This window comes from Heliconius melpomene, chromosome 20, assembly GCF_056956725.1.
Source record: "Heliconius melpomene rosina isolate 202511_hmr_F chromosome 20, ASM5695672v1, whole genome shotgun sequence".
In the NCBI taxonomy this organism is placed as follows: Eukaryota; Metazoa; Arthropoda; class Insecta; order Lepidoptera; family Nymphalidae; genus Heliconius; species Heliconius melpomene.
In genome coordinates this window covers 1101654-1128575 of record NC_140408.1, presented here as the reverse complement: position 1 = coordinate 1128575, position 26922 = coordinate 1101654, and the positions used below count along the sequence as shown (strand labels likewise).

The window sequence follows — 26922 nt, the reverse complement described above, 5'->3', positions numbered from 1 at the left end:
TAAGAAAATATAGTAAATTTATTACAAAAAGTGATATGTATACAACATAATAGTAACGTTACATAATGTGTTTTTAAATACTTCTATAACTAAGTTAATAATTTGATGATTAGAGTTTAAACAACTTTTATGAACTAACAGACTTTTACAAAATAATAATAACAATTATAATCTTATAGCAAGCACACTTTCTACTCGACTTTTGTGTCGCGTAACACAACGCTGCGTTTTGACTTATCATAAAAAGAAATATATATTTCGATCGAATGAGAATTGAACCATCGAGTTTACAGACAGATGATTTCTTACTGCACTGCGACGGTCTAAAATTTTTAACAAATAATAACTTATATGGAATGCCTAGGAATGATAAATTCATTTCTTTTCATACATCAATAATATAAAACAATAAGACAATTAATAAACTTCACAAAATTGCACTTATTCGAGAGTAACGACGTAATAATGTTGAAAAATATTATTAACTCATTACTATTGACCAAAATACCTCCAAAAACAAGTAAGAATTCAAAATTCTGCGGAAAATGGGGAATGGAGTGTAACACTCACTTTACCTACTCTGCTGTTTGCGGGATACAGCGTGAAGCTGATTTAATGTTTATATTGTATTCTTCTTTGCACACAATGATTTTTTCAATGATATTTTTTTCTACATATTAATTATACAAGAATAAGTGACCAAATAATGACCAAGTTGCGTAAAAATAATTTTGTGACGTCACATCGTCTGACTTGCCCAGAACGACGTAGCATTAATAGTACTTATTATTGAGCATTGCTTGCATTTTACAAGCAGTATTTTCTTTTCATTACACGATATTTGTTTTCTTTGCATAGAAAAATCCTATACATGTCATGTTGTTTCTCTCCAGCAACCTCGATTAGAGGGTTTGACGTCACAGACGAGTGGGCGAACTTGGTTCAAAATAAATTAAGTTGGTAACAGCTTATTAATAAAACAATTTTGATAATACGACTTCTAATTTCCGTTGTAGGTACATTATGATAATAAAATGTTTACAAATCACGAAAATAACGAAGTTTTCTGTTATGAATTCACTTGACTTCCTCACATAAATTCAATGTAGTACATAATATAGAGAGTCGCGCACAATATACATAATATTAAAATTAAATTTTAATAAAATCTCCGAAAACTAATAAACACAAACTTCACTAACTGCATCAGCCATCGAATAAAGAATCGATTCACTAATTGTGTCACTAAGCAAGTGTCTACAGCTCGTCTCTCCTGCTTCTCCGTAACGCGAGGTCGTCGTGCTGGAACCACGCGGCGTACACGCGCGCGGGCTCCGGGGACGAGTGGCGGTGGAAGGACACGGGGCGGTCGCGCGCTAGCACTTCCCGGGGGTAGTCCTGTGGTCGTGCCTGTTGATTTGTCATATTATAATATACATAAGTAATTTCCGTTAAGGGACAGTGGGGCAGCGTTCGACTGTAAACTCGGAGGTTTTGAGCTCGATCCACATGCGGGATAGTGATTATGATTATAATAAATTATTGTTATTTCTTCGCCTTGGACGACAAAGCGCAGTGTTGAGCTTCGCCATGCAAGATGAAATGTCTCGAAATTAAGCGTAAAGTTTGGAAAGGATTGTCTTATCACTAAGGTCCTTCCACGTATCCTGTTACTATAATATAACGTGAAAATGATATCAATAAGAAATCGAAAATTTCATACCCTCCCCTAAACAAAAAGACATTATTAACTCCATTATTAACTCCTACCTGATGGAACAGCGGTGAGTGTGTCATGCTGACATTAAGTACGTGCATGGCGCACGCGCCCAGCGCCATGTCGTCGGGCGCGGAGGGCGCAGCGCACGCGCACGTCGACAGAGCGCGCGCCGCCCGCACGCTCAGTGCGGTGCCTCCGCCGCCCGTTATGTAGTCGTAGCCTTGGGTATTACATAATAATATAATTACATATTAACGGCGTTGAGTACCGCCACTCAACACGCAATAACTCAAAAAATTCGACGAAAATATCGGAACGGAGTGTTTTCACACTAGGTTCCCTCTACCCACTATATATTAGAGAGAAGTAAGTAGCTGTTTAAGAGACTGTATATATGGCTTAACCCTAGCCGCACTTTTTTTCACTGGCCCAGAGAAATATTTTTTAATGAAATACCACAGTAAGTACATTTATAATTAATTCAATTATACTAAAATTATATCAATAATATTAGAGAGGATCAGAAAAGAACAGATGATACGAAGAGGAAATTAAAAAAATATAAGTATAAGTACTAAATAAGAATACAAATTAATAGAGAAATCTAACCTTTGGACGCAGTCTCCTTTTTTCCATATCCGTAGCCATATCTTTCACCGAGAACCGTAATGTCAGAGCCTCCTCTATAGCAACTCAATACTTCACATAGTCTTTGTACTCTTAAAAATGAAAGAAAAAACATCATTCCGAACACATATACCTATCTAAAGTTAAAAATATAATTATGTATACAATTTTCGTTCATACTGTGTCTAAAATAAAATAAATAAATTCATAATATCCGTCCATTTAGGATACAAAAACAATAAAAATATTACTATTTTATTAACAGCAACAGCCTTTTTATAAATTATAGCACATTTTCATTTAAATTATCCAGATATTTCTAAGTAAGCATTAACAAGAGTATAAATACAATATTTATATCATAACTTACCCCAAAATAGTATCATCATCTGCCAAAAATATCCATTTAATATTGGGCAATTTCTCAACCCTTTTGACAGCTTCCTTTAAAATAGTGACAGTTTTCAAACAATGACCCGTTTTGGTGTTTGGCACTCCAATGTCGATTGATGGAAGATTTGGATCTATAGAAAATACACATCAAAGTCTAAATAACTGAGTTAAATATTAACGACAACATATTAAAATTCCAGGACAAAAAATTTAACCCCGTACCACTTACAAATTGTCTTATGGCCATTGTACGCCTTTTAGGCTAAACATTCAACGAATTGCCTAAGATTGATGTATGGTTCAAACTTTATACCACATATTTACTGATAAACTAGTGTTGAGACTTCCCACTCTCTAATGTCCACTTAATATTTCGAAACATCGCCATGTCTAATTGATGGCGGAAACCATTACCGCGCTTTGTCTTGCCAGAACGGAAATGGAACGGATATGGAAAAAATATTTTTTATATCTGTTCTACTGCACCATGAGGGCCTTAAAACTTACAAATTCCATACTAAAGGTTTCAGACATTCTAAAATCTGCACCGGAGATAAATAGTTCAAATGCAAAGCTAGGTACAAGTAGTGTCACCAGATGGTCTAACATCTTCCATCATCTATGAACTCTGATTTATAGCAATCTGTCTTCATCAATATTTGCTACTATTTAACTGATGAGTAGACTGAAAGCTGAGCCAAAATATCTAAATATGCGATTGAAACTATCTCAATTGCGCCATGATATTTATTTTAAGTGCGGTGTTGGGTTCCGCCATTCAATGTTAAATACTTTTAATTAGAAATAATTTAAATTTGCACATTTCCCGGAGTGAAGATCGAACCACAACCAGTCGAACTTTGTCCCACTGCACCACATTGGTTTTAACAAATATTAGTCTTAATTTCTTCAGTTTGTTGTGTTACTCATTTAAAACAACGTAAACTATACATTCTTCACCTAATGTCAAAATGACCTAAACTGGAAAATAACGATGTGTGCTTTGAAACATTTTCACAGAGTTAATGTACTGTTGATATTGTTAGTATTCAGAGTTTTTTATAGAAAAAATATATTTTTTATAGAAAATATAAATGTATAGACAAATGGTATCAATAGAAGTAAATTAACAATTTACTATTCGTTCGTCTGTATGTTAAAGATTGCATGATTTTTAAATTAAACTCTGAAACCAGATATATCTAGTATTATTACTATATTTAGTATTATATACGAGTATATTTAGAAACTCTACATTTCCAACACAAATGTGTAAAAATAAGATGCAGTGAACTTAGTGTGTAGTTCACTCTTGTTTTCGTCTTCGAACAATCTTAGCTAACAGAGTTACTATAAATAAAATTAATTAAACTACACGAACAAACACAGAGCCAAAATCTAGTTTCACATAACGATCGATACAAAAAAAATTGGCAAATTTCACAATAGAAATTACTAACGATAGCCTGAACCGCCAACTAGTTGAAGTGGGGGAACTTTTACAAAAGGCCCATTGAAAGTCCCGGCATCAGCCAATTTCATATTATCATACCAATACTATTATAGAGAGGAAAAGTTTGAATAATATTTATCTGTTTGCTTATAAATTATGGAGTTTGCTTGAAATTAATGTGCTTTGAATATGAAATAGGATATTGGGGGTTAGCTATGATTTGTGTGGTGGATATTGAAAACATATTTATAAACATTATGAATTTCGCTTCGTGTATATCTTCATTTATATGAGGATATATATATGTCTTCACATATATATATATGTCGCGAAATTGAAGTTTCGAGAAAAATTAAGTGACGGTCATGTATTTTTACTATACCCACCAGCCACATCGCTAAAGAATTGCAAATGCGTCACTTGTTTGCCCCAAGTTTTCTTTACCACTTTGGCTCTAGTCGAGTGAAAGCCACTCCATGTCTTCACAGCGAAGTAGATCGTATGTTCTGGTATTGGGTTTCCCTGTAGAGGTTAAATCTATATATATAAAATCGAAAGGTCTCTCACTCATCACGAAATCTCAGAAACTACATGTGCTAGGAATCTCAAATTTTGCATAGGAGTTACTTATAGGACGTAGGTGCTCGCTAAGACGGGAATTTGCAATGTTCGACTTCTAAGGGGTTGTTTTTGGGGTCGAAAGTTTGTATGAAACTTTGTTACTACTCTTGTCACTAGGACGTAGCCATGGAGACAGAAATTAATAATAACATAGTTCACGCGGGTGAAACCGCGAGCGGGCCGCTAGTTTTATATATAAACGGCGTGAGAACGTAGGAACCTAGTATTAACAGACTCCGTTGCCATTAAAATAATTCCGTTCCTCACTTTCCGCCGAATTTTGGAGGCATTGTATGACGAAACGAAACGAAAGGACGAAATGCAAATATTAAATAATTCATTTCCTCGAGTAGGAATCGAACCCACACCATATCGGTGAAAATTTTTAAAACTGTAATAAACACTGAAATTTGAATAAAATGTAAAAGTTTTTCACCGTTCAAACTTTTAGGTTACGTTTAAGAAGCTTAGGACGAAATTGAAATTCAAAACGTCTCTACATTTTTATCAACACTAGAGAAAAGCGCTAAAGCTGCGAATGGAAATGTACTAACAATTTTCTTAATATTTTCTTTCTTTTTCCTTTTCTTTAGCTTCACGCTGTAACCCGTATATAGCAGGAAAGACGGAGGGAACTTAGTGTTCGGTCGCTCTATCTCCCACTTCAAGTCATGATGTGTTACGTGGTACTGCTCAACACCGCGCTTCTTTTTTCTTCGGCTTTCGTAAATAAAAATATTGCTTTACCCTGAATGCGAATCGAACCCACAACCGCTCGTCCCACTCTCTTTATCAGAAAATAGTCTAGCGACATACTTTTACAAGAATATATCATTTCTCACATTTTTATAAAAAAAAAAAAACATAATGCGAAAAACAAGCAAGACAGAAATTAGCAAGCACGAACGAACCATGCATAAAACTCACACATATATCAAACTGACGAGGATATGTCGCACAATTATCTCCAGAAACCACACAAAAACTCAAGTCTGGTGTAAGTAAAGGACCCGGGTTGTCTTTGCTACCGTACACCAGCTGCGCCAGTTCAAAAGCTGGGTCGATTGAGAAGTCAGCTTCTAATTTGATCTCATCATTTTCTATTTGGTTGAGTAATCTGATGACGAAGATTTTTATATTATTTATAGAAGGTTTAGGATAATTGCGAAGACCAGGTTTTTTTAATAATCATCTTTTCTAGCTATCTAAGGTAAATGTTGTCAAAGCATAAACTGCTGCGTTTTGTTTGTAAAAGTAATTATTAGAAATACCCGTTCTTCGGAATCACCCGAATGCACAATACATATTATGAAGATTAGTAGATATCTGTTCGAGCATGGATCTTCATAAATTTAGATTAAGAAATATTTTTAAATTAAAAGGAAAATATGAACCAATTTCAAGGTTTCTCAATGCATAAAGATACATTTAACTAGTCAATATACTTACGTATCCATTAACTCTATCCTCATAGCGAATCCGCTGGCAAAATGAGGATAGACGAAACCACCATCCTCTTCCAAATCTTCGTAATAGGCAAAGTGATGTATGATAGTGGGCTCATCGTCACTTAACGGGTATCCTATCCACATTGTATCCTAAAATATATTCTATAATTGTTTATTTTATGACACACGCCCCTTATGGCATGGGATACAGGAGGTCTTGTACAATATCTATTTTAAGGAAATGTCCTGAATAGTAGTTTAAATAGCTTCAAAGAATGAGCTTATTTTACAATGTTTAAATGGGAGAAACTAAAAAATTATAAATCAACATATAAATTAATGAATAATGTAGTAAATTAAATATTAAATATTTTTCCAAAACTTAATAAAATCAAATGTTTTTATTTTATTTAACTTCATATTTTATTCCTAGTGGGGTAGATATAAAAACAAAGTGACAAACTCTACGATCTCTCAATACATTTCTGTAGTGGAAGACCGAGCTACAAATAATAAATTATTAATAGAAAATAATACCAAAATTAAAAAAACAATCTAAAACGAAAAATACCTTCACGAAAAAATTCTAAAAATTCTCATAAATACGTATAACAAAACAAAGTTACCAACATGCTCGTCCGCCGACGCCAGGGCTTCAAAAAGTTTGGTACAACGTACAGCTGTATGGGGCTCCACGAATAGAATCCATCTGATTTCACGATTTGCCTTGTATTTGGATACTAGCGGCTTGAGCAATGGTATTATAGTCCAAGCACCAGGCAGTGGAAACTCTTCGTGGGTTATGTGGATTATTGGTTGACGCTAGGAAATATTGTAAGATGTGTAAATAAAGTTATTAAAAATATTAAAAAGCAGCCTGAAAAGGCTGTTGTGGCGCAGTGCAAGCGTGTGACTTTAAGCGCAACGTTTGGGAGTTGACTCCCACTATGGAAAATTAAATATTTTCATTTCCTTACTCCCACGATAATTCAGAAGGCGAAAAATGAGAAACGGAGTGTCTTGACAGTAGGTTCCCTTTATCTACCCTGCTATATGCGAAGTACAGCGTGAAGCTAAAAAGTATTTATGAAAAATCGCGTCTTAAAAAGCATTAAAATTAATAATTATTCATCAAATTATATTTAATACACAGAAATAAAGAAGAATATGAAAATTTAAATTGGAAATATTATACCGTGGAAATTATAAAATTCGCAAACAGTTATCTTTGAGAGGCTTTATTTGAGTCAAGTAATACGATATGCGTACAACTGTACATGAATACCAACCATAAAAAACATGTTTTACGGAGGAAAGTATTCTTTAATAATATAAATAACGCTATTTATTTATTTTTCCGCTATAAAGCTAAAGAAATATAATTTTTCTAAAACAGTCAAACTTGAGGCCGCTACAAGGGTGTGACAGTTGTGGGTTCGATCCCCATCCGAGGAAGTGACATATTTATTTACATTTACGAGTATATTTCCATTTCCTCGCTCTGGTATCGAGGCAAAACGTGGCGTTAAGTTCTGCCTCTCAACACGCAATGCCTCCAGAATTCGGCAGAAAGTGGGGAACGGAGTGTCTTAACACTAGGTTCCCTCTGCCTACCCAGCTGTGTGCGGGATACAGCGTGAAGCTGATTTTTTTTTTCTAAAACAGATAACATATAACAAAATTGCATAATGGCACGTCGATGATTCTTTTATATAGCTTGATCCGTTAATAGATATCGCTGTCAAGAGTTTTAATTGTAGCGATGATCATTATTTTCTAGCATTCTTTTTAATGATGCCATCATATGAAAGCTCTGACGTCAATGACAGAACGCATTGGTTATAAATTGCAAAAAAAAACTTTAAACGGATACGGAATTAGATATATATTCACATATCGTTGCTTTATAAATTTTTAAAAAATATTTGACTTATCATAAAGTATAGCCACAGCTTAAGTAATTTGTTTATTGTCTTTATTGAGAATTAATTCTATAATCTCTATTATTTAACGTAGTCGATACTTAGCTTGTTATTTCTTTGAAATATAATTTTAGTCGAAACATAAAGATAAATTTAATATTTATAATAATATAAATAAATTATACGAATAGTTAAATATTGTTACATCCCTAAACCGTACTGGTGACAGTTTTAGTGAAGTGAATAATAAACGAACACTGTGACAGTTGGACAAATTTACCAAAATGTAGAGTACTACTAAGTTAATAAAGTTAACAGAATTTTAAATGGTCGTAAGAGAACTGGACTAGCATGACTTTTAGAAGGACAAAATATTATGCACTTAGAAATTATTAAAATATATTATCATTTTATTTTATGTTGTATCTCGCACGTAGCAGAGTAGGCAGCGGGTGAGCGGGAACTTGGGAACCTAGTGTTAAATTACGCTGTTCTCGAAGAAATGACCCCAGTGGGAATCGAACTGACAACCGTCGTGAAAACACGATTCGTAATCCTGCATAGCGACGGCCAGAAATCCTGTCTCTATGGGAAATGTAAAATATTTTTTTATATCTCTCTATAAATATTCTAAAAGGATTTTAGGCCACCACTACTAGAACTACCGACTTTTAAATAAAATCAGTTCTTTTACATAAAATATACCTTTTCTATTCCAAACACTTGGTTCTGTATGTCGTGTTTGAGGCGCGTTGCAACACTGGCGTGATATGGCTCTGGTTGACTGACAATTGTAAATATAACGTTTCTTGAATCTGAAACAAAAAAATAAATGACTTCTTAAGGAAATAAGCTTTTTCTTCGCCTTCTTGTTTCTTACTACGTCTAGATTTGCGAAAAACATATAAAATTAAAATCTCCAATCGTGTAACTTAAAAAAAACAAAGTTAATGTTCATTTTTAAAAAAATATATATAATTATGATGATTCGATTTCAAATTATTAATTTTTATTTCATCAGTTTGGTAATAAGACAAAATACGGCGGTGAGTTTCGCCAATGGGCAAGCAATGTCTGGAAAATTTTACAGTAAGAAGATAACTAAGTGTCTAAACTCAACACTAGGCCGTTCCCTCTGCCTAGCCTGCAAAAAGTGGAAAATGGCGTAAAAAAAATCTAAGTATCCATACAACTATATTAACATCACAATCTATCAAAGTAAATGCGTGAACCGTGTATCATTAATGTTTACCTGACGTGATCGGGATAACGACATTATCGTCAAATTATGACAAATAACCTCAGCGGGCGTCGAGGGTGTCATCAATCAGGGGTTGGTTTCACGCGTCATGACAATTAATCTGGTATATGAACTTAAGGGGCGAATATTGATGTATTGGTCTAGTTGTGCCTCCCTACTTCTGATGGAAATCAATATTGAGATCAAACTTTTTGAGAAAGAAATTGGACGAAACCGAATATTAATAATATATATAATTATGTTTGTAAAAGTACGACTGACAGACAACGCACAGTCAATATTACTATAGATAGGTAGATAGGTTAGTAAGTGTATGGGAACACTAAACGGGGGTTTCCATAAATTGTTACGGGAACAGGCGAAGACAGGACTTTTCCACTTCACCTTTAACGTCCACGCAAATTATGTTTGCGACTACTTTGGTATAATCATGGCAGCACTGTACTTTGTTTTGACTATCGTTGATATTGGTTATGTTATAGATATCAAAGAGTAAGAAGCATTTTTACTGTAAATTCCAGTAGTATATATATAGATAAATTGCCTTAACAGTAATGTATTCTAAGTCGAGGGTACCATCAATCAAGTTTGATTCTCAACTTCATGACAACTCATCTGGGAAATAGTCTTGAGAGACGTAGGTATATTGATGTGTAGGTCTAGTTACAGCATGGGGTTTATTGACTTACAGACTTACTCTCCCATTGATCGAATATGGTAAGTAGACATCGCACATGGCATGTTTCTGCTCCTAATATATTCCTTGATATACGAAAATTCAATTTATTTCTCACATAGTGTAGTGATATTTTATTCATGTTTTTTCTTCCTCTTTTACAATGCTAATTTTTGAACAGAAAATAAAACATAAGAAAACAGTTATTTGGGATACCAAATCGAGTTCTCTCCTAAAGGCCCTAAAAAGGGCCTGGCCTGGCCTTAAAAAGTACCGAAGCTTGCACTCTACAATGCGATATTATTACTTAAGAAAAAAAAAACGGAGATAACACATCTATACGTAGGGCGCACATGAATTATTCAATAGCTAATAACCTCGGCCAAGTTCCGTGCAATTTAAAATTTTGTGCAATGATTTATGGTAAAGAAAGTTCGCGTGAAATTGACATTGTCAATATGTTACGCGGGAGGTTGTCATTTTAGATTAGAGTTTTTTAGAAGTTTCCTCCTCCTCCGTATGTTCTCAATACGAGGTGACGTGACGTTGGCGAAGTGATTAGTGTTCAGCTGGCACGTTCAGAACGCTTTATATGAATACAGATAGAACAGAACAGAACTCGGAATAAAATATTTGTTTAGTATTTAGCCTCAAGATTTATAATTTCAGATACTATCGTCTGCAAATAAATTAGATGAGAATTTACATTTACCATGTAGCTGAAATATCATAAAATGTTTAATTATACCATTATTAAATAAATAAAGACACATTTAAACACAATCCAAAAACGCCACATCATAAAATGAATATAAAACCATCAAACAACGTCCTAATATCCGGTTGACCCGCGATCACCGATCGATCAGTTTCGATCTGACGCTTATTAGGAGCACTTCCGCCCTCTCATGGAGCAATGAGACTTTAATGTGTCGCACCTCCAGCTCTGCATTATTCATGGGTGCTGGATGCCTTCAGGATTTATTCTGTCGGATTTCGCTTTCAAAGATAGGCCGGTCGCGGATAAAGAGAATGAACGTAATGTTCCGAGAGTGATAAAGTGACTTTTCGTTTTATTTGCACACAGATTTATTTATGGGCGAAAGTTATGCAGCGTATATTGAGAGATAGTTTTTCGATTTTTTGAAGAGAAAGGTGTATTGGGTTTTGGATACAGACAAGAGCGATAAACGGCAATTCTCAAAAATAGATATTAGTATAGTAAATGTAAGGTTCTGTTCCGTATGTAAATAACCATATAATAATTCATTCATTCATTCAGTCAATTTCATTAAAAAATGTTCAGATTACAGCAAATAAACGCAACAAATAGTCCACATTTTAGTTAACTACTTAACAATGTATAAACAATTAAGTCAAAACCAATATTGGTGACAAACACGCCGCCCGCCAAGCTGACACGACTGTCATCGGGCCCGTAACGAATTCACTGCATGAATATTATATTCAATTGCCGAATTGAAATCAATTTTGTTCAATTTCGCTGAAACTTTTCCGACTGGATCGTGGATAAGGTGCAAATAGCGTTTGGGAGCATTAATAATTCGGGGCCATCGCACCAAATGGACGGATTCTATTCGAAACCTAGAGGGATTACGGGACTGTGGATGGAAGTAGCGCGATAGTAGTAGTCACGTTGGATTGTCTATGTTTTTTAATGGAATTTTTCAGTTTCATTTTCTATGGATTGGATTTTCGGTCATAGTTCGATTCGATTTCGATTAGTCGAGCTATTATTATCATCGTTTTTTAGTTTCACACTATTATCGCAAATTGTAAAATAAAGACCTAAATAAATAGTAGCACTTATCTGTGGCTTTATCTCTGTTATTAAACAGAAATAACCTAAAAAAAGCTAAAGCCCGGTTTCTACTGTGGGGCGGAGCGGACCCATTAAGAACTATGATGACTTCTGAAAAATAGGCGATCGGAGCAGAAATAGTTGAAATTAGCTCGCTCAGTTTTAGGGGGCAGACTCTTTATTGGTGTAAATGTAAACCTATTTTATTTAAGAGGAGTCCACGCATTAACCGGTCATTTCTCTATCGTGCTGGAGACCGACCTTTAAAGGAATGTATATACATGTGATGCAGTGGGGTACATTTAACCACGATATAAAACCACAGTTCAAAACTACTCAATTATAAACTTATCACCACCAAAAATATTAATCAAAAACCAAATCACCAAAACGCAAAGAAAGTTTGAATTTCCAAGCAGTAAATGACTGAAACGTTCCACTACCATCTCCATTCCCAATTGCACTCAAATGTCCTAAAAACCTCCCTACATAGGATACTGTCTGCCAGCGTCTACATTTTCACGAGGAGTTTGAAGCGCACACATCAATAATTCGGGACAAATTCAGTTGAATCCCGTGGGAATGCATCCGATACGGCGTCGCGTAGGTAAGAACAAATTATACCGCTATAAGGCTAATGCTACTCAAGATGCGCTAGTGTTTACTTATTTAAAACATGTATATATACATAGGTTTTTTTTTCAGGTTCACGCTGTATCCCGCACACAGCAAGGTAGGCAGAGGGAACCTAGTGTTAAGACATTCCGCTTCCCACCGAGGAGAACTTCTGCCGAATTCTGGAGGCGCCAGAGCGAAGAAATCAAAATATTAAAAATTTCATTTCCTCAAATGAACATCAAACCCACAACCTATGGCCATATTTTTTATAAATATTTTGTGTTTAGATTTGATTTAATTTTTGTATATATACAAATAAGCTAATCCATTATTATATTATAACCTTTATCATTTCCAGAAAACAATTTCAATCCAACATTCGATTTACAAAGCAAAATAACATTGTATTGTAAAAGCAAACCAGCTTTGCTCATCGGGACTAGTCCCGGAGTTAAAATGTAATAAGAGATAGCGTGTTCCTTGAAATTCTGTTCAAAAACCTTAAAACCCATGTATACCATGAAATATTGAATATTTTCATTTCCTCGCTTTCGAAACGAGGTAAAGCGCGATGTTAAGTTCCGTCACTCAACGCGCAATGCCTCAATTCAAGGTGGTGGAAGGTGGGCAATTTTAACATAATAGTGGCTAAGCTTAGTAGACCAGATCTCCGACTATATGGGATAATCGCTGATCGTGTAATTGGGTTTAATTAAATAATTTTGGTATTCGGTTGATTTTTCCACTCATCATGCAAAATTCCCTATTTTAGGGAAGAGGTAGTGAACGGAATGACCTAAAATGACCGAAAAATTGGAGATTTTTTATTAATTTTACGCTACAAATAAGAGATTCATATGGCAGAGAGTATTGTGCAGTGAGAATTAAGTCTTTGTAGTGGCGTAACTCGACGCCGCGTTTTGCCATACTATCATAACCATGAAATTAAAATAATTCATTCCTCTGAGTAAGGATATAGAGTATAATATGTTATTTTTGATGTATAAAACTCAAATGACTATACCAATACAAGATGAAAATAACACAAGCATGGTATCTTTTATCAGATTTAAGTTTCCCATTCGATTGAACGAACACTGGATGCAGTCAGTTGCCATTTGTTCTTTGATTTCTCTACCGAATTTTGCAATCGAAAGATATTTGAAGTGAATATTTGGGAATTGTACAAAAATCAAATAAAAATGTGTAATATTTTTTTTTTATTTTCAAGGATGTCGTAATATAAGCAGAGTAAATTTACTAATATGTTAACTTTCTACTTATTTATTGAATGTTGGCAATAAATAAATCAATTAAATAAATTAATAATTTGACAGTTATATTAAGTAACTAGTGGACCCGGACGCGGCTACGCCTGCTTAAACTATAAGAATATTTATTAAATATATTATTTTCAGTTTTCAATAGAATTAGTAAGAAAATATAAGCGTAAATAATTAAAAAGAATAATAAGTAGAGGCATATTATTAGAAAAAATATCCGAGAAATTGAAATGCACCAACATAAGAAGTAAAAGTAACTAAAGGATATTCTTAATATTATAAAAAGTACCTAAAACCGTACCTAAAAACTACCTAAAAGGATATTTTTTGCCAGCAATATCAAATAAAATAAGAGGAGAATCAAAGTGTATTTTAAATTAATTATAAATAGCAAATAAAGTTGGAAAATGTATGAAAATTTATAAAACCGTCAACGTCATCTGCCCTTTCGCGTCGGTCACACTATGCCGCCCGAAGGCTAGGTCATTTGGAATTAGTGACATCTCCTTAGTTATTTATTAGAATGTTATACAGTAAACTATAATTTTCATCTAGATAAAATGCTAAAAGTGACTATTATATTTATTTTCATAAGGATGAATATCAAAATGTCGCGGTGACGGTTGCGTAGCGACGCGACGGTTGTTATTAACATGGCAGAATAAATTGCATGTCAAATTAGAAAGTACTTTAAAATATATTAGTATATATGTGTAATGTAATGTTATATAGCCTATAGCACTCCTGAAGAATGCAGCTTTCATACAAAACAAAAACATAGTAAATCGGAGCAGTAGATCCAGAGATCTTAGCGTTCAAACAAACAAACAAACAAACAAACAAACAAACAAACAAACAAACAAACAAACTCTTCCGCTTTATTATATTATATTATATTATATTAAGTAATATTAAAATTGAAGCCGTCGTAGCGCAGCGCCACAAGGGTATGACTGTAACGCGACAGCTGTGGGTTCGATCTCCACTCGAGGAAGTGTAATATTTATTTACGTTTATATTTCCATTTCCATCCGCTCTGGTGTCGAGGCAAAGCGCAGCGTTGAGTTCTGCTACTCAACACGCAATGCCTTTAGTGCGTGTCTCTGCAGTGTCTTAACTCTTGGGTTTCGTCTGCCTACCCTGGCGTGTGCGGGATACAGCGTGAAGCTGATATATATATATATATATTTATTTTTAGAAAAACACTATCCCGCTTTGCCACTTTATATAAAAAACAAATACGTATTAAATGTACATGAATAACGACTGAAACCATATTTCATACAACGAAAATAACTAACAACATTTCATAAAATAACCTTCAATTACTTAATAATAGCTTGCAGACGTATTACATAGAATTATAGTAAAATATGTGATATCATCCACCGACCTATAATTTACGTATTGAAATAACCCTTATTTGGTTCACTTTTCTATTATATTCAGTTAAAATGACTGAAAGAAGAGTTATCGATAGTTTTAGTTAAAGCGGGGTAAAAGTTACAAAATGGAAATTATTGTAGCCAAAATTATTAGTGCAGGGGGACAGGCGTATTACAGGCACAGGTTGTGGGTTCAATTTCCACTCGAGTAAATGAAATATTTAAGATTTCCTCGCTAACGACTAACGAGATAAAGCGACGTTAAGTTCCGCCACTCATCACGCAATGCCTTCAGAAATCAGTTAAAAGTGGGGAACAGGAGTAGGTACGGATCATGTATTTATGAAAGTGATTTCTCTCAAAATCTGAAATTCCTTGTGATATGTAGGGGATCACTATTAGAAGATTTCTTGAAATTCCTAAAGCATTTGGCAAAAAACGGTATTTTACGTCTTGTAAAGGCAGTCCACGCAAATGAACTGTACCTCGTTAAGTATGACAATACAGTAGGTATATACAGTAAATATATGTGAAAAAGAAAAACAACGAGCATGCTATGTTTCATACTATACAGGTTTCATATAAACCCTATAGAAGAAACAACTGCGTAATGACGTCATTAAAAGTTACAGATTTTAATTATGAATATAGATATCTTCTATCTTTATTTATATAAAACTTTTCCGTTACTGAAGCCTGTATTTATAAACTGCTCTTAACTCTAATATCGATCTTAAGAACGATCTTGAGATGCCAATTCAATTCATAGTTTATAATTTATGAAAGAAAACGGTATCTCAAGATCGCAGATATAAATACGAGCCGGAACTACGTGGCGTTGAACACTGTACATTTGGCATATTAGGCTGCTTGCACAGTGTTGCAGTAAGACGGAATTTCACAAAACTCCTATGGGATGAGGAAAAACAGGATTCCCCGTATGCACCTAGCAGGGCAGGTGGAGAGAACCTAGTGTTAAGACACTCCATCCCCCACAGTCAGCCCAAAGAGGAAATGGAAATAATTCATTCTGTCGAGTGAGCATCGAACCCACAAACAGTCACAGTTAGATCGTGTGCCACTGCGCCATGACGAAATAAAAATGATTACTAGAATATGAAAAACATTTTACGGTAACGTCGTCATTCAACTTTATTTTATAGTCTAGATAAAAGTCAATAACCTAAGGTTTTCCAAGCAACATAAAGTAAAATAAACTAACTTCACAACAAACAATAACTATGCGGAGAGACAAAATACATAGTGCCTTAAAACAAACGGCAATGTATATTATTCATACACTTCCATTCTGATATTATAAAGAGGAAGAGTTTGTTTGGTCGAACGCACCAATCTCAGGAATTATTAGTTTGGTTTCGTGTTGACGTCACGGTCATCGTTTCGATGTAACCAACTGAACCTGGAGTTACAGTTACTACGGACATTTAGAATGTATTGTGTCATATACGACTAATAGACACTACTATACACGGTACACTTAGTGTATACATCGAGTGTCTCTGTATTAACAGGAATTTCTTTAATTGTAAAGTTTATTGTAACACAATAATTAGTGTCATGTCAACCGCTGTCTAAAGACGTTCAATTTGTGTCTAAGAGTCTAGTGTAGTTGAAACGTTTTCGAACAGTTTTAACATTTCCAATACACCGCACAGCGCAATAATAAACGCATTACAGTATCATCATCATTCGTTTGCGAGTGAACAGCCCGGACCCTACTTTCGTACACTTAGAGTTAGACACTTCTCAACAAAAAATTCGTACACGAGTATAAACACTTCACATACTAATGTCTGAATGTCTATCGTAATCTATTCGTACCATTAGTTATTAGACCAGGCGGGCGAAGCCGCACGTAGTCGCTAGTACATCATACAGCTATAAGACACTACTCTAACTTACTTGACAAACTGCATGTACTAAATTATTCAAGCGACGGCACTGAGGTTTTAAACTTTGACCCTTAGTTTTATAAAGAAAAATTGTAACCCACACGTCTCAGTGCTCTTTTATGAGTGACTTTATAAGTTATTGCTGGTACACTCCTCTAAGAGTTCTTAGTTACTGTTCTACTGTTAAAGTTTCCCGAGGTAAAGGTGTTTTAAAAATTTTATGCATTCGTTTAAATTTTTCCTGTGTATTATGTTCGAACGAATATAACATAGAGCTAAGAACTGATGTTAACTGAAAATCTTCAAGATGTTTATTTCACGCCTTCTTAGAGATGTTGGGATGGAATTTTCTTTGAAATTTATTTTTTAAACATTTTATATTATTTTTGAGTTCGATTCCTACTCAGGAGAAGAAATCATTTTCATTCCCTAACTCTAATAACCCATATGAGAAATAGTGCTAAGCAAAAAATAAATATTATCTAGGTATAGTATATTTAAAAACATTTCTTTAATAACTATACTTTCAAGCACTCAAAGACAGCCTAATATCCATTTCAAGAACAACATGCAATAAGCGAGTCCGAAAATCCGCAACAACGGCAAGAGGAATATCAAACAAAGGATGCACTCGCACCTACAGTGCTCGCACAAGACGATCTACTAACTTCCTGCTAAGTTGACAAAGTACACACTAAATTATGTAAGATACGGTAGCGAGGCTTTAAACTTGGTCCCTCTCGTAGAGGACAAACTGTTCTCACTTGGTGAGGGTTTTTCCAACTTTTTACGTAATAGTTGGACTTTATTTGAATACATTTAAAAAAACCAGTCAAGTGAGAGTCGGAGTCACCCATAGAAGGTCTCATATCAATTTCAGAATTATAGGTCAACGGGAAGTGCAACCAATAATAGTTGACAAACTTAAGATTGTTTGGGTATATGCACTATTTTTGTATGATAACCTAGAAATATAATGTACCTCCTAGAAATATAAATTTGTACTTCCCTTTATTTGAATTGTAAGTTCTTCACAATTTCATGCCAAATGCAACAAAAAGATGCATAAATGAGATGCATAGATGACCTTTTGATTCAATTGACTTTGAAGCTTGATTCCAAGTTACAGTAGATCTGAACCATATGATCTCGAGATAAATGGTCTTGCCAGACGGACATCACAATGATCCTATAAAGGTTCCGTTTTATACTTATAAGATAAGCAACGGAATCCTAAAATATTAACACCAACGTGGTCCTGTTGGAACATGCTTGATGCAATATGTAGGTAATGTGTTGAGATATCGGTAATGCGGTGCTGATTCTGCTGCTGATTATGACACGAAGCTTATTGATGATTGATGAATGATTTGCGGGACAGGGGATATATTTTACATATGCGGGATTCCGCAAATATCGGGATTGAATGTACGCCGCGTAAATAAGGCTTTACGTTGCCTGTCAGGCACTCAGTAATGGAAGAATTATATTGATTATGTATCTCTAAACATAAAATGCTAAATTCCTCTTAAGAAGTTGAAAGTAAATTGTTCTATTATATATATATATATATATATATATATATATATATATATATATATATATATATACACCTGCCCGAATGTCCAAATATGAAAAAATTGTCGAATATTTTAAAAGAAGTTTTTAAAAATATTTTTGCGACAACCCAAATTAAGAACCATCTCATTCTAAAATGAGAGACGAAAATTAAAACAACAGTTTGATTAAATGTACAAAATAAACAGACAACGGTTACGCTTAGGTTGCGAAGCCATTTTAATATCTTTTGAAAATAATCATAATATTTTTTTAAATATTAAATTTCTAATATTTTGATATAAAACTATTCCGTTGCTGTGGACGAAACTACTAGGTTTAGAAAGTTTAAATTTGGATATAGAGAAGTTAGGGTGTATGGGAGAGCACTTAGAAAGGATATTTCCGTTTCCTAAAGGAGTTAACTTTAAATCAAAACACTTAAGTCCATCATGGAAGTAAAGCAGCAACTATACTATAGATGATGATAGATGTTTTTTTTTTCACTGTATCCTGCATGTAGCAGGGTAGGCTGTTATGACACTCCGCTCCTCACTTTCCGCCGAATTCTGGAGGCATATCGTGTTGAGTAGCGAAACTTAACGCCGCGCTTTGCCTCGACACCAAAGCGAGGAAAGAAGAAAAGAGTGGGAACCGACAGAGTGGTACTAACAACCTGTCGAATTTACAGTCGCACGCTTGCGCCTCTGAACTACGACTGGATTTACTAAATAATATTAGTTTCTATGTATATAACAATGATTTTTAACATACTTATATCCATATCCTTTAAACGAAACAAAATTTAAAATATATAAATAAACGTAAATGCATAGTAAAAAGAAGATTCACAGTTACATTGTGAACAACCAATCAGGTAAGTGAAGTCAATCCATCTGATGGCAATCTTTCCGAAACACTTCAAAACGGAACTCCACAAAGCTGATTTGTAACTTTACATTTTCCCCATAGGTTCCTCATAGAGGCAATTTCAATATTATCACGTAAAAATATATTTTATAGGTATAAATATATATTTTTTATTTGTTTATGTAAGTCTCTTTCATTATTTTTTTTTTTTAGTTTTTCTTTATTATAGCAAGGAGGGCAGAAATATAGTGTCAATACACTCTGTGTTTCGCCCGAATTTAAGACAAAGCATGTTGAGTGGTGTTCACAGGTGCGCTTTATCTTTTCATAGCGAGTTCGATTTATCTACGAATGCAGGTCGAACCCATAGCCGTCATGTTTAAAGACGCTGTATTTTACTTATTATTGTAATTATTACAATCATAAGTAAAATAGCACATATTATATCTTTAACTACTCATTCGTATAAAATTACTCAAAAAATTGAAATAGAAATTACAACACCTGTAATAAACACACATGAGACAGACACAACAGTATCGGAATATAATTGTCCATTAAATCGAAACGTAATCAAATTACGCGCTGAACACCGCACAAAGGCCAAATCTATAAACAATTATCGTTGCAGGCATTCACATTTAGCGTGCGTTTGAGATGCGAATACTGATGAGACTGGCGAGCCTAACGAACAGTCGGTCTGGCGGAAGCGGCGATATGGTATGCTTTGATTACTTGAAAAAAATATTGTTCTTTTTATTATTTGATAAATAAATATATTGAAAAAAACTACTATTCACAATTACTATCGTGAGTACAGTGAGATACGCTTTTTGACGTAAAGCAAAGTAAGCAACGCAACGCAATGCCTCCACGGTCTAAAGGTATGATAACAATGTAAAAAGCCTAGGTATATGGTAATTTTTACCTTTTTTTAACCGACTTCTGTATGAAAAGAAGGTTATCAATTCAACTGTATTTTTTTTATTTTCGTTACGAACAAAATGATCTAGTAAGAGATAGATGAAAGGAAAAACATAATGAATTTTATCTTGAAAATTTTAAAATACAGACAATTTAATAGTGTTCTGGATTCCTTTTAATTCATTTGACACAGCTGTATAATACATAGTATCTATGTCACAAAATGTGGAGCGAGAAACTATATTATTTATCTGCTTCCGACTGAGACCTTCCACGAGTTCCACGTGAGCATACAAATATTTCACTATTATTTTCTTCTTTTTTTTTCAGTGTGCCGCAAAAAAATTAAAAAAAAACAGTTTCCATTGTAAATTCTTATAAAAAAAAAACATTTGTTTTTACTTGCGACTGCGCTTCTGTGTTCAAATAGAAATAACTAACAAATGTGCACCCGAAATGCCCGAGGTAATTTCGACCTCATTAAGTTATACATACAGTGAGTTACATCGAATCGATTAAGCCGATATTATGTAGCCTATAGCCTTCCTCAAAACAATGGACTATCTAACACAAAAATAATACCTTAACTCCAATCAGTACATACTTGATGATGTTTAATCTAAACAAATTCTTCAGTCTTATGTTAATATATTCTATTATATATATATTTTTTTTGTTTCACGCTGTATTACACTTAGCAGGTTAGGCAGAGGGTATCTGGGGTCCTAGGTTAAGGACACTTCCGTGGTATAAGACCCTAATATTAATTTATGTTGGAATTCGGTGTCTAATCCATACAAAGACGATTACATGACATGCATACATATGACTACTGTACATAGTGCGTATGTGTTAATATAAATTGTTGAATTTGTCGTAGAGACGGCTTTAATACTTATTATATATACTGATAAAAGATATCTAAATCAGATAGGTAGGTACGTATATAGGATAATTATTATATACAATTATTTATATTATTACTATCCTATCCTATCCTATCCTATATCTTAAAAAACAAAGTCGCCTTTCGTGTCTGTCTGAACTTTCTAACTCTTCTTCTTCTAAACCACCCAACGGATTTTTATGCGGTTTTCACCATTAGGTCGAGTATTTCTCAGGGAAGGTTTATATATAGTTTATTATTTGTACATTCTTATGTAAATTAACATAAATACGATAAATGTGTATAAAGTCCTACCCGTTGAGACACTTTCGCGCATGCGCTGCTTTAATGGTAAGTACTACATGAAAATAATGTACTGGAGTATTGTTCCTCTTAATAAGATCTACAAAAAAGTCAGCGAGAGCATATTCATATCTTTTAAGAATAACGTGTAGTGATCATATTTCTGTCTAAAAATTGTAATTTCAATATATTTTTTATTGTGAGGGATATTTTTCAATAATGGTATTAATCCTTATCCTTTAAAATACTTTATTAATTTTCTACGTTAAACGAAGATAAAATTTGCTGTTTACACTATTTCGAAATTGCGAATAGTTTTACAGAAAAACGCATTTAATTGTTGACACATCCCGCCGTTGACACAACAGTTATATGTTACTCAAGTTTCACTTATCCCTTACTCTCAGCATATAAATAAGTACATTAGTTACGTTGGCCATTTAATGTAGACCAAAACTGTCTTTTACTGTTTTTCATTTTAATAAGTACTTTAGAAGTTGTTACAATATCAAAAAATCTTTGCTGCGAAACGGCTCGCCACTCGCCATGCGTCCGCCGCGCCCGCCTGCCTTACATGCATCGGTGGTTCAGTGGTAGAATGCTCGCCTGCCACGCGGGTGGCCCGGGTTCGATTCTCGGCCGATGTATTTAATTTTCCTCACAGGCAGCCACGTCGTGCTTGCTTTTCATCAGGGACAGAATACCCTCTTCAGCATTAACTACAAGCTCGAAAAAAAAAAACCCGCCTGCCTATATAGATAGCAACGAAGATTTAGATGCGTTTGCACGTATTGGATAATTGGAGTTGAATGTATTATTCCAGCGCGATATATTTGGTTTCATATTTTTTGTAGTAGTTATTAGTAGGTAGGTTTTTGTTTATAATTTCTTCGTCGTATTATTTGATATTGTAACGTCATTTAACTATCTAAAAATAGTCATTTAAATATATTTTAATAAGTACTTGAAAAGATTAGTAGCACAGATTTAAAATTACGGTACCTACTAAAAAATCCTTGCTGTGGAAAACAATTGGAAAATCCTTATTGAAATTATGAAAATGCAGGTTGCATTAGAGTTTAATTAATTTTCACATTACCTTAAGTGTTTTGCAAACATACATTATATGAATAATCCAGTAGTAAAAGCGGGCGAAGCCGCAAGGGGGTCGCTAGTAATAAATATTCTAGTAAAAAGTTTGCTTACTCTATACGGAAATAGTTTTTGCTCATAAATAAAACTATAGTTATCTTAAAACATTGAATAAACGAAATCAAAAATAGTACAAAAAAAATTGTATGTAAACTTATTAAAACTTACCAAAACTTATTGCTGTTTGTAAATAGGCGATAAACATCAACGCTGTAACTGTAACAAGAAATTATAATAATATATAGATAAATTAAGTTTAAAAAACAAAGCGGTAAAAAAGGAAATATATAATGTTATTTACATTACAGTAAAATCGTATAACCAGTATATTATAAAATAAACATATAAACATTTTATACATTTTTTTCTATTAAATATAAAATATTATAAAATTACAACTTTATAAAATTAACAAAAATAAAAAATGACCAAACAACGAAAAAATACTAAATTAAAAAGGAAAGAACCTAGAGCATTAAAAACAAATTAAAAAAGAAGAACGTCACAAACGCGAAATACCTTTCGCGATCATTTTGGCGGGAACTTCTGGCGAGCGTTCGCCTCCCCCTACGTCAGTCTCAATACTGCCGCGAAGCTTACAAAAGCATGTAAGTTTTGATAACAGATAAAACGATTTTATTGATTTTATAGATAATTGGTTCCTGTGAAGTTATTTTATAAATGTGCGAATTAAGTAAAAAATATTTGAGTTAATATATCACGGATAAATTTTCACTAGAAGTTACATGATTAATCTTTAAATTACGTTGCATAAAATTAAAAATATATTTTTGTTTTTATATTTTGTATACACCTAATGTAGCGTTAGATTTTTCCATTTTCACAGCGTCTCGAAAGGGTTTATCGTGTAAATAGTTAATTTGGTACAACAATGACGTATTTGCACATTTTGAAATATATTATATTGAATAATAGGTAGCAAACAGAGGAGAAGCAAGCAATGTTTGTAAATTAATGTTATGCCGCACACATTGACATGTTTAACTTTTAATAGCAATTAGGTAGGTATCATTATTGTACCCAACGAACGTTCTCTTACTTAAACTTAATATGTTGAAAGTTTTAAAGTAAAGGCAGTCTGAGGGTTAGATGATAGTTATTTTATTGTAATAGATTTGGTTAAAAATAAAAATCATAAAATAATATTTCTTAACATTTAATATTTTTTGACAGTTAAGTGTTATACATTTAAATGTTATAAAATGTCATAACATTTATGTCTATAACCTCCTTCGCGCCTTCTCCATACAACGTGACATTGGCGAAGTGATATGTGCTCAACTGGCATGCTCGGAACGCCAGATTTAAAGAACTACACCACAAACATTTATGTCAAAATTTAAAAGTACAAGCCCGGGATTAGTTCCGCACCTCTTGGAAACCATCGAACCGCTCTGATAACTGGGCCAAAAGTTCTCATTAAGATATATGGAAATTCTTATACGCTTATTACAATTTATTTATGTTGTTAGCATCTCTGTAAGGAATTTTTCTATAATAACATAATAGTAAGTTTATTAATATACCTCTATGGTATGTACTTCTGTACTAAGAGTTCCATGTATTGTTGTAATTTCATTATTATTATTACTTATTAATTTTCATTATATTATGGTTTAAACTTAATTTTTCACTCATTTCAGTATTTCAAGTTTTAAATAAATTTTAAATAGCTAGTGAGTCTCAAAATGACCGTCCCGTGAATATTCAAGAAGCTTTCAAGAAGTCTAATATAAACTGTGGCGTTTTAAGCGTTATTTTTATGAGGAAAAGCGTAGCAAAGTTATTTTACCTACTTTAACTAAGAAAAACAAACTGCTGTTTACGAGGATGTGTAGAGGTAGTAAAAAGGTAGTAAAAAGAGTGCTCTTGTTATATTACAATTTTTTATAAGATTATATAAAAAACATATTATAGGTAATTATTTTAAAATAAGTAGTTTACGAATTTGTAGGTAGGGTTACTCGGCCCAAAATATATTATAATCCTATAAGAGGCGTAATATTTGTTGCACGTTACTCATAGAAATAATGTTGAGTAAAAAGATTTATCTATGCCGCCATGGCGCAGCGGCGCGAGGGTGTGACTGTAACGCGACGGTTGTGGGTTCGATCCCCACTCGAGGAAGTGAAATATTTATTTACGTTTAAATTTCCATCTCTTCGCCCTGGTGTCGAAGCAAAGCGCGGCGTTGAGTTCTGCCACTCAACAACAACGCCTCCACAATTCGGCAGAAAGTGGGGAACGGGGTGTCTTAACACTAGGTTCCCTCTGCCTACCCTGTTGTGTGCGGGATAATATATCAAGGTGAAAAAAAAGAGTTATTTACAATTATCGCTTTATTATCGGTATGGTGTTGTGTAGTCATGACAACTCTTTAATACCACACTTCCCAACTGGGCCAGAATGACGAATTTTTACATAGGTATTATAAATAAAATAGCTTGCAACCAAAATGTAAACTGAGGTCTTACAAATTAAGCAACGCATATACGCGAGGATGGTGAAAGGGCACAAGGTGTGACTGGGTTCGGTTGCCAAGGTAAATCCCGCATATAGCAGGGATGAAAATAAAAAAAAATCACGGCGTTGAGTTCCGCCTATCAATAAGCAATGCCTCCAGCATTTAGCGGAAAGTGAGGAGCTTAAGTGTCTTAATGGAAACGAAATGGGTACTTACGAAAGTGGTGGCGTTAATTTGTAAGTACCATGGAATGTCTTATTACTAGCGTCCCAGGTTCCTTCTGCCTTGCTATGTGCCTCCTGCACGTAAGAAAAGCACTGTGCTTTGTAGTACCAGAGCAGGGAAAAAAAATTAAATATTTCATTCCCTGACTGGGAATTGAACCCACAACCTGTCATTACAATTGCATGTTTGTGCCCCTCTGCTATACTAGCCTAAAGAGTTCAAGCTCTAAGTTAAGTACAAGCAAAATTTAAAAATTCAAAGCAAAAAAATCCTTATTAGGCAAAGTGTTTTAGCTCTTAAGCTACTCTTTTCATAAAATATTGCTAAGAACAAGCATCATGAACATTGGTTTAAATAAACCACACTCAAATTGGTGCATTAATTCAGAAACTACTGTCATACCAAAGACAAACACAGACAGTAAAGAAGATTAGATTATTAGAAGGAAAGATTTATTTTCCTTAATAATTTTAATTGAAATATTTTTAGATAATGTAGCTTTGCCAGATGAGATACCCTCTAAAAATTTGTGCTTTAGTATCTAAAGCATAAGTTAACCAAACAGCTATAGTTATAAGAATAGTGACATTTTTCCATTTAAATGTATTTTATTCCTATCACACAATAAATGGATATGTAATAAAAAATACTGTAATTTATATTTATTCTTTGTCCCACTTTTGATAAATGATTAAATTTTTAGACAAAAAACATTTAAAAAACCCTCCGAGACAAGACAAATGTTCTGTATTAAATATTTTCTGTAACAGTAGTGTTATAGATGCAATATTATTAATTATAGATGCAAATTGTGAAAAATAAGAAATTAAATAATGATTTTTTTTGAGTGATACTGTGAACTGTATAATTTGATAGCATTAGTAATTTTAAAACTAGTAATAACAAAGAATATACAAACCGGACTAACAAATAGTTATTTAAAATATACCAAATCTAAAGTATAGGATTTTTTAAATATATATTTTATAAGCGGCCAGTCTAGTATATTTTATCAGTTTATTTAAATTAATATTTCCATTTTCTTTGTTCTGGCATCGAAGTAAAGTACGGCGTTGAGTTCTAACACTCAGCACCTCCAGAATTCGTCAGAAAGTGGGAAAAGGAATGTCTTAACGCTAGGTTCCCTCTACCTACCCTGCTGTGGGCGGGATGCAGCGTGAGGCATATATATCTTTTATAAGACTTACCAAGGCACATGTTTATTGCTTTAGTTTGCACTTAATTTATAATTTGCATATAATTTAATAAACACTTTTGTATAAAACTATGGAAATTCCAATCTATGATTAATTTACCATACTATCCTAAAGTTTATTTTGAAAACTTTTTTTGACATTTCCTTAACGTTATTTATTAG

General features: G+C 33.7%; 1 protein-coding gene across 3 annotated transcripts; it reads right to left on the bottom strand.

Moving 5' to 3' along the window:
• LOC146527439 (beta-1,3-glucosyltransferase) lies at nucleotides 1-26922 on the bottom strand. 3 transcript variants are annotated; one of them, XM_085204603.1, is made up of 11 exons: nucleotides 26753-26922; nucleotides 23003-23050; nucleotides 8890-8999; nucleotides 6893-7084; nucleotides 6264-6412; nucleotides 5742-5931; nucleotides 4580-4715; nucleotides 2718-2871; nucleotides 2330-2439; nucleotides 1771-1940; nucleotides 1-1410 (listed from the first exon to the last, which is right to left on the bottom strand). In XM_085204603.1, exons 1-11 carry the CDS (start codon nucleotides 26760-26762, stop codon nucleotides 1258-1260), a joined length of 1422 nt encoding a protein of 473 aa, XP_085060729.1. In that variant the 5' UTR covers nucleotides 26763-26922; the 3' UTR covers nucleotides 1-1257. The 3 variants fall into 3 exon arrangements, with proteins under 3 accessions (XP_085060729.1, XP_085060728.1, XP_085060730.1); XM_085204602.1 differs by lacking the exon at nucleotides 26753-26922 and adding an exon at nucleotides 23354-23443; XM_085204604.1 differs by lacking the exon at nucleotides 23003-23050.

Excerpts from the sequence above, each read along its gene's own strand:
- LOC146527439 (XM_085204602.1), bottom strand. Across the intron at positions 4,716-5,741 it reads CTCGTCAGTTTGATATATGT|GGAAACCCAATACCAGAACA; the intron begins GTGAGTTTTATG and ends TAACCTCTACAG. Across the intron at positions 1,411-1,770 it reads ACTCACCGCTGTTCCATCAG|GCACGACCACAGGACTACCC; the intron begins GTAGGAGTTAAT and ends ACAAATCAACAG.